The 15,232-nt window shown below is 28.5% G+C and overlaps 2 protein-coding genes and 1 non-coding gene across 7 annotated transcripts; 2 read left to right on the top strand and 1 right to left on the bottom strand.

Annotated features, from left to right (window-relative positions):
• Positions 1 to 539: 539 nt before the first annotated feature.
• Positions 540 to 4,681, top strand: LOC132916488 (RNA exonuclease 5). 4 transcript variants are annotated; one of them, XM_060976546.1, is made up of 10 exons: positions 540 to 781; positions 1,771 to 1,906; positions 1,972 to 2,156; positions 2,260 to 2,506; positions 2,582 to 2,780; positions 2,848 to 3,082; positions 3,152 to 3,296; positions 3,360 to 3,610; positions 3,698 to 4,091; positions 4,191 to 4,681. In XM_060976546.1, the coding sequence occupies exons 2-10, from the start codon at positions 1,778 to 1,780 to the stop codon at positions 4,482 to 4,484; spliced, it is 2,079 nt and encodes a 692-aa protein (XP_060832529.1). In that variant the 5' UTR covers positions 540 to 781; positions 1,771 to 1,777; the 3' UTR covers positions 4,485 to 4,681. The 4 variants fall into 4 exon arrangements, with proteins under 4 accessions (XP_060832529.1, XP_060832527.1, XP_060832530.1 ...); XM_060976544.1 differs by having other exon boundaries at positions 1,731 to 1,906; XM_060976545.1 differs by lacking the exon at positions 540 to 781 and adding an exon at positions 829 to 1,398 and having other exon boundaries at positions 1,731 to 1,906.
• Positions 4,682 to 4,909: 228 nt separating this feature from the next.
• LOC132916487 (myb-like protein X) lies at positions 4,910 to 11,887 on the bottom strand. 2 transcript variants are annotated; one of them, XM_060976542.1, is made up of 5 exons: positions 11,688 to 11,887; positions 11,133 to 11,466; positions 10,780 to 11,054; positions 10,599 to 10,709; positions 4,910 to 10,404 (listed from the first exon to the last, which is right to left on the bottom strand). In XM_060976542.1, the coding sequence occupies exons 1-5, from the start codon at positions 11,734 to 11,736 to the stop codon at positions 5,396 to 5,398; spliced, it is 5,778 nt and encodes a 1,925-aa protein (XP_060832525.1). In that variant the 5' UTR covers positions 11,737 to 11,887; the 3' UTR covers positions 4,910 to 5,395. The 2 variants fall into 2 exon arrangements, with proteins under 2 accessions (XP_060832525.1, XP_060832526.1); XM_060976543.1 differs by having other exon boundaries at positions 4,910 to 9,159; positions 11,688 to 11,886.
• A 588-nt stretch (positions 11,888 to 12,475) lies between these two features.
• Positions 12,476 to 12,548, top strand: Trnak-cuu (transfer RNA lysine (anticodon CUU)). Its single transcript has one exon. It is a non-coding gene; the product is annotated as a tRNA-Lys (tRNA).
• The last annotated feature ends 2,684 nt before the right edge of the window (positions 12,549 to 15,232 follow it).

The following is a 15,232-nucleotide window of genomic DNA, read 5'->3' as shown; positions in this document are numbered from 1 at the left end:
ACGTACTATGCTTACCATTACGTTCCTGATTGGAGAAAGGGACACTTGCTTCTTATGGACGATTCAAAGCATATAATTTAGCACATGAACTAGAAATATATTTTTCAAACAAAAAACAAGGTCAAGAATAAAAAGTTTCAAAATTATTATCGTTTATATACAAAATTTTATCCAATCATATTACGATATAAAAAATATTATTTTTGTAACAGAGAACATTCTTAAGGTAATAAGTTTTCCATACAAATATTAGTATAGCACTTTATACTTATAATAATCTTTTTACTATATATTTCTTATCTTAAAAAATAGAGATTTTTATAGAATCATCAATAGTATCACGGAAAATGAAAACAAAATAAAATTTACTTGTATTCCTTAAAAGCATACGGCTTTTTAAAAACAGTATTTTATTTTAAGATTATCAAAATTTTAAAGAATATATTAAATTTATTTCTCAATTCATCCAATTCATTAATACCAAACTCTATTAATACATATAATTTTGCTGTAATTATTACGTGCTGACCTCTAGCGATGATATGTTACACGAGTTATATGTTAGAAGAGTAACATGTATTCTTTAATGTTTCCACATTTATGGTTGGTAAAACATCAAACTTTCTAAGTTACATGTATTTTCGAATTATTCAAGAATATCAAACTATAAGTTGTGTATGCACTTGCGTATGTATGTACATATAGATTATATGTGTTAATATTGTCATCTTTCTAAGAAGCAAAGACAGTGAAGACATAACCTTACTCATAATCAACCATGGTATTATTTCTTTCTATTCGTTATAACCAATATTAATTAAATGTAAACAAAACGTAAATTACTTGCTATAGATTTTATAATAATAATTTTTGCCTTTGTTCAAAAGTTCATTCTATTGATTTAATTTTTTATCACGTAAACAATTTGAAAAAATTGCATGATATAAATAAACAAACAATTGTGCAGGCCATCAAAGTTTATGTTTGTATTTCCTCGTTTAAATACACCTATTGTTCTGTGTCATTAAAATAAATCAAGCAGTTTTGTACTTACTACTTAATGCATATTTTATATACTTCTATAAAACATATGCTGTGCCATTTATCAAGTGGCAATTTTAGTATTTAACAATGGATGGTAACCAAGTAATGGGGAGGAAAACGATAAAACTTATTATAGATACATTCTTATAGTTAATATCAAATTGAAAGATTATTGTGTAAACCTTTTCACATGAAATTCAAGAACTCTGTTTTTGAATTTTTATATAAACAAATGTATTTATTTGTCAAGGGTTATATTCAGCCCTCATATCTACATTTCTTGTACAGAAATGTACAACATTTCTTTAACATCATATAACATACAAATATTTTTCCCTTTAATTCAATTTCCAGGTAATTCTAATTGACAATTCATTTTTAATATCCAATTTTAATATCAAAGCTAAGTTTCACATATAACCTCATGTATACATTTACTTTGTCAAGAAAATGTATACTAAGGAATACAGTTTCAAGTCTATCATTTATTATATCTTATATATAGACTCCTATTATAATTTATAAGTTTTATTCAAAAATATGTGTCACTAAATTTATATTCGTACTATTTTTTCCTTATTGAATGTGAAACTATTTTATATGAACCATGAAAATTTCTTTTATTGATATCTAAAATGTGGGAAAATAAGTTTACATCAAAGTTTTTGTTACTTGTCTTTTTAAAGGTACTTAACTTTAATCTTTTTCAAAAAATATAACAAAAAGGAATATTATGAAGAATCTAACAACAAAACAATTACAAAGAATAGAAAAAAAGAAAAAGAAGATGGCTGCACTTCTGGAAATAACTAAATTAAATGATAAAGATAGAGAAGCTAAAATGCTTGCTCTTAAGAAAGCTGTTAGTATATTTAACTGAGTTATAATATTTTTGTTATGAAGTTCATATGATAAATATTATTTTAGTCTATAGAAGCAGATCAATCAAATGCAAATGATACAGACAGCAGTGAAGTCTCCGTGGAAGATAATGTCAAACGTAAACGTCCATGTAATGAAGATTTGAAAGAAACACTTTTGGAAAATTCTACTAAAAAAGAAAATGTAGGAGGTATAGAAGAATCAGATACGCTTGCTAACAAAAAGCCTAGGTTTGTATACTGTAAAATGTTTATATATATATATATATATATATATATATATGTATTTAGTGTGATATATAAGAATATAAATTATTTTTATTTGGCAATACAGATTAAGTGGAAACGAGTATCTAAAATTGAAACAGGAATTAAGAGAACGTAAAAAGAAACTTAAAATAATACCTCGATTTCGTTTAAAAGTAGCTGGTGAAAGTGCTAGCTTAGCTGTTAATGTTAAAAGTGAAAACAGGATTCCTATTTTTCTTAGTGATATACAACATTTATTATTGTATTCATTACATGGTCATCACTCACCCTATGTGCCAGCAAGATGGTGTCACCTTGAAAAATATAATAGGGTAATGTAAATATTGAACACATATAATATTAAAAATTTTTGAAATATCGTTAAACATTAAACATTTTTTAAAAAGGTCACACACACTGTGGTTCTTGTTGTTGAAGGCCTTTCTGTGTATCATTTTATGGCTTATGAAAGTATGTTTCCACATATAACATCAAAGTTGGAACATAGGGTAGAAGTTGTAACACCTACAGCATATGGAGGGTCCGTAATAGAGGATCTTGCAGCTGTTCCCATAACCGGAATACAAAGCGATAAATTACTTAAACGTATGTACATTTTAAAATACTATTTGTTATAATATGTAACAAGCATACATGGTGTATAATTTTTTAGAATATGGATCATTAGAGACTGCATTACAAAATAACAGCGATGTAATAAAATTATTACGAACTGTTTTCCCAATGCATGGAGATCCATCAACAAATGCGGAAAAGATTAAAACAGAAAGGCCTGAAATAGATCTTCCAAAGACTGATAAATTCCCCCGTACACTATTACTTCTATCTTTATGTCAAATGATAGAAGAAAATTATCCTGTCCCATTAAAGGGTGAACTAGCAAAAAGGTTAGTACCAATAATAGAAATATTCCGAATTAAATTTATACATTAAATAAACAAATATTTTATGTTTAGATACGGACATTACATAATGACAAAGGATGTTTATGTAGAAGCTAATGAAAGATCTCCAATGATTGGTCTAGACTGTGAAATGTGTAAAACAACTATTGGAGAATTGGAATTAACAAGAGTATCTCTTGTGGATGAAAGTATGAATGTAAGTTCAATTTCAAAATTATTATGAGAAGGGTATCCAAATTCTATTAAATTCCTGTCACAGGTTATTTATGATAGTCTGGTAAAACCAGATAATCGTATTACTGATTATCTTACTCAATTCAGTGGTATAACAGAAGAATTGTTGGAAGGTGTCACAACTACGTTGTCTGATGTTCAGCAAACGTTACGAAAGTTACTTCCCGCAGATGCAATTCTAGTAGGACAAAGTTTAAATTCTGATCTTCATACATTAAAAATGATGCATCCATACATTATTGATACATCTGTTATTTTCAATATTACCGGTGACAGGTGCACAACTTATTTTCTTTAACTTATTTTCTTTATATTATAGTTATATTCTCACAAAAATTTTCTTAAGCAAATATTTAATTACAGATATCGAAAGACAAAGTTACAAATTTTAGCGAGAGAATTTCTTGGTGAAAGAATACAAGAAAGTAGTTCTGGTCATTGTTCAACTCAAGATTCACAGGCTTCTATGAAATTAGTACAATTAAAATTAGCAAATAGTGTGGATTATGGAGATGCTGTGTTACTTGGTCGTTGCAACATGGAAATATTGAAAATGAAACCAGAGAATAGGACAGATAATCAGCGATCATTAAAAATTGAAATACGGAAGTATGCTACATCAATTTTCAAACATATAACGAAGGATCAAAAAACTGCTGCCATTGTGGGTAACGAAGAAGTTATGAACGAATATTCTAAATATTTAACTTCTTCTATCAACGTTATGGATGATGAAAATTTCGATAAAAATGATAAAGTGTGTACCTCAACCATAAATTGAATTTTATTAAGGAATCGATTATTTGAATTATTAATGTATACTATTCGTATTATCACAATTTTATTGTTATTACAGGTACGTCTTGTAGTGACAGACAATAATAAACAAGCCGTCCTGCGAGCTACACAAATAGCCATGGAACATGCCTTTACTTTATGTCATGTTAGGATAGGACAAGAAAAATTAAAAAGTGATAAAATAGAAAAGACATTCCGTACTGTAAATAAATGGGTACATAAATTATGGAAGTATATGGCAGTGAATGGTTTAGCATGTGTTATATTTTCGGGAGAAAATAATGCAGCAAATGGTGCTTGTTTTTTGAATATAAAGAGAGAAATACCTGAAGATTATATAATACACACTTAAAAATAGAAAAATTTATCATTTTTATACTAATTTAAAAGGAAATTATTGAAGAAGTACCTTTCTAGTAATATGAATTGTAAAGAAATGTATGACAAACTAGAAAACAAAGTCTCACACTGACTAATTTCCATTCGATAATTATTTTATAGAAATGTACAAATATTGTATTATTAATAAACTTTTTTATTCCTTGTAAATTTAACAAGAGCTTATATTTAATAAGAAATTATAATATGTATAAGCTCTGTTGGACAGAGCACATACATTACGAAATGGATAACAAATTAAAGAGAATGTTAAATTTAATTAAATCGATTTTCGTTATTTTCACCTTAAATATTAAAAATTTGTTTCTATAAAGGCGATATATTATCATACAGAATAGGGGTTATTTGAAAAATATAACAATAATAAACATGATAAAGTTAGGAATTACGAACAAAAACGAGTATCTATATTGTTTTATTTTTATACTACATCTTAATTTACCATATAGAGTGAATTAGCTATAATGAAGTAAGCAAAGTTTAATACGGATGCTTTATACTTGGACATTTTACCAATAAAAATATGATTTGACTAAAATATAATCGCACTTTATATTAAAAAATATATGGTACATTATTTTATACTAACAATAAATTACAAGATGAGAAATAACCACAATTATTAAAACCAAAAGTAAAACGACTTTTAGTTTAGTAGCTTTCAATTTTTCGAAATTGCAATAAAAAAGCGAATATGTAAGCATTAGGATAATCAGTATTATTGAGATAATTCTGGAAATAGTAAGCAATATATTAATCACTTCTATCTTGCATTGTAAAAAAAGAAGATCGTTTTACTAACTAATACTTGAAACTATTCTATAATGCCTACAGATCATATAACGTGAAATATCAATTAAAAGTTTAGAATGGCTTATCATAAAAGTTTCCTTTACCCGATGACTTTTGCTTTTTCAAATATGTTAAGTAAGCAGAAATAGGTTGTCGTGAATTCCTAGCTAGCATTTTTTCTCGAAATAAACTTGCTTTTGGAGCTTTCTTTTTCTTTTTCATCGTTTCAATATCGACGACACTAAATTCAGTTGTATTTCCAGTACAACTTGGTAGAGTAAGATCATCTTCTATGTACATATTCTTCATCTTTTTAGCTTTGAAACTGCCCACTGGAGATAGGGAAGATTTTTCTTCTGATAATTTTCTCTTTTTTGATGATTTTAATGGAACATCCGATAAATTTTTAACAATGTAATCCGGAAGCCGTTTAATACCTTTTTCTTGTATGTCTGTTTTACTAAATTCTGTCACCTGATTTTTGGATTTCAATTGTTTGATCTTAATTTCTTTTTGTTCTTGCATCTTTTCATTGTGTTCTCTTTGTTTCTTTTTTTTCATTTCTTTGTTAGCTTTAATATTATCAGCAGTACGTTTTAAATCTTTTAACGCTTCATCTCGAGCTTTAGAGAATGTAATCATTTCTGGTCCCTCATCAGAATCTAATACTGCATCGTGAAACTGTTGTGTTTCATTAGATGCTACAGTATATTTTATATTATCTGTCTTCACACCTTCTAATAATTGCTTTTGCTTTTTCTTTGATAATTTTTGAACTGAAGTGTTTCCCTTCTGATCTGAAACATCACTTGATAATTTCTGCTTTTTCTTAGGAACCTTTTTAGGTGGAACTTCTTCATATTGCAAAGCATCATCTTCTGAAAATAATTCCCTTTTTTTCTTAGACAACTTTTCAAGCAATACTTTTTTATCTTGTAAAGCAGCATCTTTTGCTAATAATTTCTGCTTTTTCTTAAGCGGTTGCTCGTTTGGAATATCGTCATCTGATAAAACGATTGAAACTTTTTTCTTCTTTTTCTTTACTATTTTAGTCTTTTCATTTGTCAAATCTTGAACGTCTTGAACGTCTTGAACATCTGGAACTTTTTTCTCTTTTTTTTTCTTCTTCTTTATTTCATTACATATTTTTTTATCTTGACTTTCTGATTGTATTTCAGTAATTTGTTCACCTGACTCTTCTTGCATTTGCACATCGGTATTATTTGTTTTCTTCTTCTTCTTCTTCCTCTTTTTCTTATTTTCCTTTTCTGTTTCATCATTATTGTCAATATTGCTAGTGGGAACAAATTGTTTAGCTGCCTTTAGTAATTTTGAATCATTATTTTCTGGGAAATCAGTTTCAGATGAAATAAACTTAGTAACTTTTTCAACTATTGGTCGCTTTCGTTTTTTACGTTTCTTTTGATGATCACTTTCTAATATGTTCTCCGCTACTTTAAGCAGCTTTTTCTTCAATGAATCATTTGGATCTGGTGCTGCTTTTGTGTTTTGTTCATCATTGTTTTCATTTTCTTCTTTACCTTGGTCATTCTGTTCATTATTGTTACTAGAATTTGTTAATTTTTTTAAATTAGTATTTAATATTGGTGCACTTTCATTTAATTTCAATTGTCTTAAGTACTTTGTTGTAGGTGTTTCACTTCCTAAAACTAGTGTTGATTTGTTTAATTCTGGTACTTTAGACGACATTGGTCTTGAAAGATTTGTTTTTGTTGCCAAGTCAGTTAATTCCGATGGAAGACTTCTATGCATGAGAGTTTCATTGTTTTTTATGCTTTTTAATTTCTTTACATTTTGTTTTTCCTCTAATGTCAAGTCTTTGTCTTTTTCCTCATCAAGGGAATCATTTTCTTCAGCACCACAGGTTTTGACATTAAGTTTCTCTTGCTTAGATACACTTATTTTGGGAGTACTACATTCTATTGATTTACTAAGTTTTAATACTTTTGTATCAAATATTAGTTGAGAGTCATTTAATGACTGTTCTACACTTTTAACCATAAATTCTTTAGAGTTTCGCTTTTGTTTCATTCTTTTTGTTTCAAAAGATAAATCAGGGTAATTATCTCCCTTTTCATTTTCTTCTATTTGAGATGTATCTGTTTTAAGATTCTTCTTCTTTTTCTTGTCACTTCTAATGGTTTGAGACATACTTAAATCACCAGATTTTCTTGATGTATTTTTCTCTTCATTAGAAGTATCTGTCCTCTTACTTATATTTTTTTCAGTGATATTTTCTTCGTCATTTTCATGTTGTTCTTCTTTCTGAATTGTTTCTTGTTTTATCCCTTCTTCATCATCTCTCTGATCTTCTTTAATCTGCTCCTCATTATATAATTTATCCTTTTCAATACTCCCACTTTTATTCTCCTCACTTTCATCTTCTTCTTCATCTTCAATTTCATCATCATCAACTACAAAATCTGCAAGATCTGACCCATTATCATCTGGGTCTGATGATTCTGTTTCTGATGCTCTACATTCATCTCCTGGTACATCATCATCAGAAAACTTTGCAACATCTTTACCATAAAAATTATATTCTTTTTGAATATCAGAATCTACAGTGCTATTAGATTCATTATCATTGTCGCTGTTACTATCGCTTGTTCCGCAAAATAAAAATTTAGGTATTTCCAATTTATTTTGTGAATCATCGGAATTTTGAGTTTCATTAGAATCGGATCCCATGTTTGCCATGGTCGAAAAATTTCTATTCAATTTCTCCCTTGTTGCACTGCGAATTTGCTTCTCGCGAACTTTTTTTGAATCATAGTCAGACTCTTCTGAATTTTCATCTAACTGTTGTGGTTTCATCTTTTCCTTTGAAGTATTTAACGACTGATTTGTCCCATTTTTCTTAGCAGATGTAACTATATCTTCATTACAATTAGATTTATTTAAAGATTTCCGTTTTTTTACAGTTTCAGCTGCATTAGATTCTTCAAGTCTATTTGCCCCTTGCTCTGACTTATTAAGAGATTTTCGTCCTTTTGGGACATCTTCAGACAATTTACTTTTATTTAATGATAAATTTTCTTCCCCTTCTCTTGTTTCATATGATTCAGATAAACTGTTATTTCTTAACGATTTCTGGAGGGACATATTACTGTTAGGAGTAGAACATTTATTACTATCTTTCGTCGTAGACGTATTCTCACCAACATTTATTGATATTTCTACATCTTTTGTAATATTTTTTGTATCTTCTACTGTATTTCTATTTTCTTCTTCATCTTTATTTTCCTTTTGTTCCGTGTTCTTCAGTTTTTTTCCTTTAAAAGATTTATCCTTACTATCATTTAATTTACATTCAACTTCTGATATATCCATTAATTTATTTTCATTTTTTGCTTTCATAGAATCTGAATGTGCTTTTAATATAACGGTATCATCTGAATCATAATCAAAAGATATTTTCTCCTTGCTTGTTTTTAGATTTTCCGCGGCTAACCACGCCTCTCTATCGACTAAAATAAGATCACATTCGGCTTCACTTTCATCTTCAGTTGTCTTTGAATGTATAGAATTTTTGTCCATATCATTATTCTTTTCTTTTTCTTTCCATTCACTGGCTGAGATATCTTGAAACGTATGTGACACACTAGTATCAGAATCGTTATCATCGGCTTTCATATTTTCTTGACATTCTTCAGAGGTCACTTGGTTATTGTCTGTATGTTTTTCATTCGATTCTAATTTGTTTTGATATTGTTTCTTCAGTCTTAAAGGATCTGTAGAATCATCCAGTACAGAAACTTTCTTTGATTGTTCTCCTCTTTCTGGTGCTTCTTCAACAAATTCAGCGGGAGTCTCTGTAACAATGGAAGAGTCACTACTTTTAATCACATTAGTTACATTAACTTCATTCATATTAATTAATGTAGAATCCTCTATGCTCATGTGAGCATCCGAGGATTTTAACAAATTGCTCGTATTAGGAGATAAATTATTTGTTTCACTTATGTTTTTTAAACAAGGTACATCCTCATGCTTTGAAACATTTAAATGTTGAGTATCTGAAACTGATTTCACATCCATTGAATTTGACGAATCTATGTTACTTAATTTAGGAGATGAAATCAACTTTATACAAGTTATATCATCATTTTCATGCACATTTTCTGATGTATTTAAGTTATCACTTTTACTTTTCGTGTCATACTGATCATCAGTTATACATTGATTTATATCATTTTGTTCAGATTCTTCATTTTCATTTATATTTTCCTTTGTATTTGAAACATCCATTTCGATGCTTACATTTGCATTACTTGCATCAACATAAGCTTTCTTTGATTCTACATTTAATTCAATACCAATTTCTGTAGATTTATCATCTACTGTATTTATATCTTCTGCAAGTTCCATACTTTCAACATTATCGTTTGAACTTGCATTTGTAGATACTACTTGTATAGGACCATTCTTATCTAAACTTTCATTACATGAACTTCCAATGGCTGATTCTGTTTTTGTACCTACTACTAAGTTTTGCATATTATTAGAATTGTCTTCTTCATTCATTGAAATATCCAGACCTTCAGTTGGTAAAGTACTAATTACATCAGTATTAACTTCTTTCATAGAAACATTTTCATTTGCCATTTCTAATGATTGTTTAGAATGACGATGTTTTGGCGATACACTTGTTTCGATGCAAGGATATTTGCATTTTTCTTCGGCTGACACATTTGCATTCAAATTATTTATAGATACGTGTTTCGGACTTTGTTGTGTATTAGAAATTGTATCATTTATATCCTGTAAGCCAGTAACGATATTTGTTGTAAGATTCTCTTTATTATTATGACCATCATGTTTTTCCATTGGATTATTTAAATCTTCAATAAATGAGTTTTCATCTTTATTTTGTGGAAGTATTTTAGATTCATTATCTATTAAGGATTCTGCTTCATTTGTATTATCTACAGGCAGTGTTTTGTTACTTTCTAGTATACTTTTATCTGATATTTTCTTATCAGTAAGTACATCCTTTTCAATATCTTCAAAATTATTTGAAGAAACATTTTCTGGAGGGTTGTTGTGCGGTCCCTTAACTGTTGTAAATGTAAATGTAAATATCAGTTAGTCCTTATATTAGTTTTTATTAACAAATGTTATTCTAGAACTTTTTAGTTATATATTGTAATTTTGTTGAATTTTATACAAATAAAGAACTATTTTTGCAATAGATTGCAATCTAATTACGATTAATATAGAATAATGAAGTATAATGATAAATTAGTCTTACCTTCATCTTCTAAATGTTTTTCATTTATACTGTTACGACTTGTATTGAGTTTGTTTTTCGAAGTTGGCAATGATTCGTCTTTTGATGATGTCTTAGGGGAATTTTCTGTACCTACAATTCAATATGGAATTACAGAATTAAAATTTTTTTAATTTAAGTATATTTTCAAAATATAATATACCTGATTCTCTAGTTTCAATAAGATCAGGTAATGTGCGATCTAATGTCACCACTGGATACTTCATATATTCTCCTTTTTCTTCTACAAGTGGTTCTGACAGTAGCACCGAAGTTCGTCTTCTTGTCTTAATAGGTGTATTGACTAATTCACCACGCTGCTGTTTATTTGGCGTATTAGCTTCAGGCCCCACGGAACTAGCTCTTACATTACGTTTAACAAGTCTTGCTGCTGGTTGTGGAGATTTTGCTTCTGAACCAGCTCTTGTAAAACGTTTACTAAACAATAAATATATACAAAACAAACATAAAACAAAAATTCATACATATAAATCAATCATTAATCATTACAGATACCTTTTTCGAGTACTTGTTTTATTACTATCATTGGAAGTATTATTTCTAGCTTTCTTTGTCGGTGTGCCAACATCTGATTCTGGGATTTCATTAATATCTGAGGATATAGAACTTATTCTAGAACGTAAAGTTCGTCGATTTTCATTGATAGCAGAATTGTCCATAGCACTGGCTCGTTGCCTTGTGATTCTAGAAGTTTGTGTAGTGATGCTTGAGTCGCTTAAAGGCGATTCGGGCGAAGATTCATTTTGTTTAACGTTTGGCTTAATTCGAGAGCTGCGACGAAGTGGAGAATCAGCCGATATTACCTCGATATTGGCACGGGTTTTGCGACCTTATATTTTAAAGGGAAGATGAAAAAAAATATAGTAATACGATCAAATTTCGTGAGATATCAATTATTTACTTCAAGATGACTTCAAATAACGTTCATACAGACTGTATATTACGTTGTTAAATTGATAAAAGTACAACATGCAACTTCGAATCGACCGTTAGATTCAGCAACTAAGTGAACCGCGTGCGCATAGAAACCAAAAAATGAAAAATACAAACCAGGTTTCACATCTATTTCTTCATCTGACTCTTTTATAAGACGTGACATTTTTTTTACTGTTTACACTGTATACTAACAATAAGTCGTATAAAAAGGATAATAGTCAATAGGGGTTACGTATTAACACGTGTTTATTCTCTGAATTTAAACTGACGACATACTCAACCTTCACCACATTGCGCGCGGATCGTCCGTTGTAGAAAATGCACTCAGAGCCACCAAGTGACAAAATTCAGCGATATTTCAATTTCTTCGATAAATCCGTTAAAAGAAATCTCTTTTAGGTAATGTAAACAATCAACAGATAATACATGATATTGTTTATACAAAAAAGTACACATTTTCATTATTTCTTTATTATTTGTATTGTTCTACTCGAAGTAATAAAACTTATAATCTTATAACAAAAATTAATTCGTAATCATTGTGAAAAGTGCGGGAAATTAATAAAAGAAATATGTAAATCAGTGCATCATCGATAATGCAATCAGAGAGTAGGAAATATTCTTCTGTAAGTTTAGTTTTAATATTATTTAAATTTACATAAAATAATGATTTGCTTAAAATCAATATTTATCAGTAATAACAAATAATTTTACAGTAGAAATGCATGTTTTAGCGAAAGAAATCACATGTGTTCGTAATATTGCTATTCGTTTTTTATTAATTCGTTTATATTAATACATAAATTATTAATTTTTATATATTTATTTAATAGATTTATTTGTATAAAAATTATATTTTAAATGACGTGGAAAATATATTTCTTTAAATTGTCTATTACCAAGCCCGGCTAGCTCAGTCGGTAGAGCATGAGACTCTTAATCTCAGGGTCGTGGGTTCGAGCCCCACGTTGGGCGATATTTTTTCTTCTCTTTATCTTTTTTAAAATAAGTTTTAATATTATCACGTTGCAATTTATACACATTTTATAACCTATATATAGTATTATACATAAAATATGCACCTATTTTCTAGTGCCTCAACATTTCTTTATTTTCTTAACTTCGTTTTTACGTTTCTTAGAAACTTCTGTGATTATAACTCGTTCTCATAATTTATTTTCAAGCAAACACATATCCTTGATGAAAGGCGAACTGTACATTAGTATGCATGACAAATCATCTTAAATATATAATGTCTACAAGGACGTTCCTGCAAAAAAGAACACGTTTCTACAGCAATTTATTTAGTCCTTTCTTTGCGTGGTTGATCACCATCAATAATAGACTTCGAACGAAAAAAATGCATTGTCGAAAAGTGTGTATATCGTGAAGAAATCGGACTTGTAACAATAATGATTCACATGATTTATCTTCTTCAATAATTTACATGGGATATCAACATATAAATATTTAGAAGTTGATTTGATTCGGGACATTTTGAAAAAGAAAAATCATTTCAGTTGAAATTCTTTGGTGAATGTAGAACAAAATTGTGTACGAAATTGTACGTTATGTGAGTGACATACACGTAAAACTGAATTTTTTACTTGCGAACTTTGAAGAGCTGAGTTCGAGTAAAAATGTGGCAGAGATTTCTTTTTAGCATTTAGATTATATTAGTTGTAAATAAAAATAAAAGAGTTTCAAATTTTTAGCAATATAGGTACACACACATAAGTGAATCTACTTGGGAGATTGGAAGATGCATTTCGTTGTGGAACTTACAGGTAAATTGATGTTATAAGCAATTTAATGTAATTAGTAAATATTCGTGGATTTATGGCAAATTTAAATGTGAAAACGTGTATAGAAAGTATATAATATAGAGAAACGTATAAAATATCGAAGATAAACCATATTATAATACACGTGGCTATATTATTTTATAATTTATAATATTCATTATAATATATACAGGCGAATAAATTTAGGTTCCATTGCATTAATTGTATTTATAAAAATGTGAGTCTGCATAAAATATTTATTGTTAGTACTAGACATATTGCAACGTAATCTAGTAATTAATTCGTATTGAAGGAATATTAATCAAATAAATGTTTTTTAGCTTTTCAATAATTAGTATAGCAATTTTCTAAATGTACTTATATTAATATTAAAAAGTGATCGATTATCGAATTCGAAGAGCCACTATTCTTATTACACGTGAAGAACATTTTTCGGTTATTCTATTTGTTAATTAATAATTCCAATATATATGAAAAAATACGTCTTAACTCTTACGATTCTGAAGTAATGATTTCAATAGGATAACGTAAATCAAGAACATTATACGTATATAAAAATAATATTATATACATAAATCGTTTAATTTAAACCAAACTCTAAATCATGTAACAATAAATTGACTAATACTTATTTACTTTTATTTCGAGTAATTTCATTTTATTTTATTATATCAGTGTTATAATTTCTCAAAAAATATAAGAAAGTCTTAAAAATATTTGCCGATAATACTGATAATATATTTATGGAACAGCATAATTTAAAATATTATTTACGAAATACTATTTACAAAAATATTAATATTGTACTTGTAACGTCCGGATAAGCCATTAATTATTACGCTGTGTTTTGTGTTTACGATCGTGTCTGCGCGTCTGACTCTTCTCAATGCTTCACTACTTAGGAAGTGGTCTCAACCAACGAGCTCTTTATCGCCAAATATAAATACGAATCATCTCACGTTGCGAAATACCATTTTTTATATATCATTTTTAATATTTTTAAACTGTAAGCTTATATTGACAGAATATTGGGATTTACAATCGATAGCTCGTATTACAATATATTAAGACACGAGATCACCGTACCGTATTGCAAGATATTATTATTTACTAGTGAAAACTCGTGTAGCAAAATATTGGAATAACATAATACGTTGAAAAATAGAATATAATAAAATAAAAAATAGATCGGGAAAATAGACTTATTTCTTCGAAAATTTATAAATCTTAAATAAAATGTTAATATAAAAATAATACATGAAATAACTGTAAGAAACACGTTTTAAAAATATCTATATCTCGATTACGCAAAAACATCAGCTGTATTGGAGTTATTTTAAAACGTTCGCCGTCACGAAAAGGAATGACTCTGCTACAGAAATGCAAGGGGCTCGTTGCCTCGTCGATGAGGCATACGCCATCGCCATTCTTTGTCGGTTATCCTATGTTTTTTGTATAGTATACTTAGTATATATAGTATGCTATATAAGATACTTTGGCATAGCATACAGTCCAGTCAAATTAGCCTTGAACGCAACAAAAAAAAAAAAAAAAAAAAAAAAAAAAAAGAAAGGAAGGTGCCTGAAATCCTATTGCGCGAACTTAAAAAAATTATGTTTAGGAGCAAATTTCATACGCTTGTCAGTCAAGATTTTTTGCAGAGAGTTGATAAATAATCTCTAGATTTACCGAAAACAACTTTTTTTGTTGTGTTTTGAAAACACAAACGACAGAGTCAGCCTGAGAAATATTTTACGCTTACATAATAAATTAAATATCAACGTAAAAGTTAGCACAAAATTTACAGATTATAGAATAAATTTAAAACAAAATATGTCTTTTTAAGAAATTTTT

This window comes from Bombus pascuorum, chromosome 2 (genome assembly GCF_905332965.1).
Source record: "Bombus pascuorum chromosome 2, iyBomPasc1.1, whole genome shotgun sequence".
Lineage (NCBI taxonomy): Eukaryota > Metazoa > Arthropoda > Insecta > Hymenoptera > Apidae > Bombus > Bombus pascuorum.
This window is presented reverse-complemented; position numbering and strand designations above follow the sequence as displayed.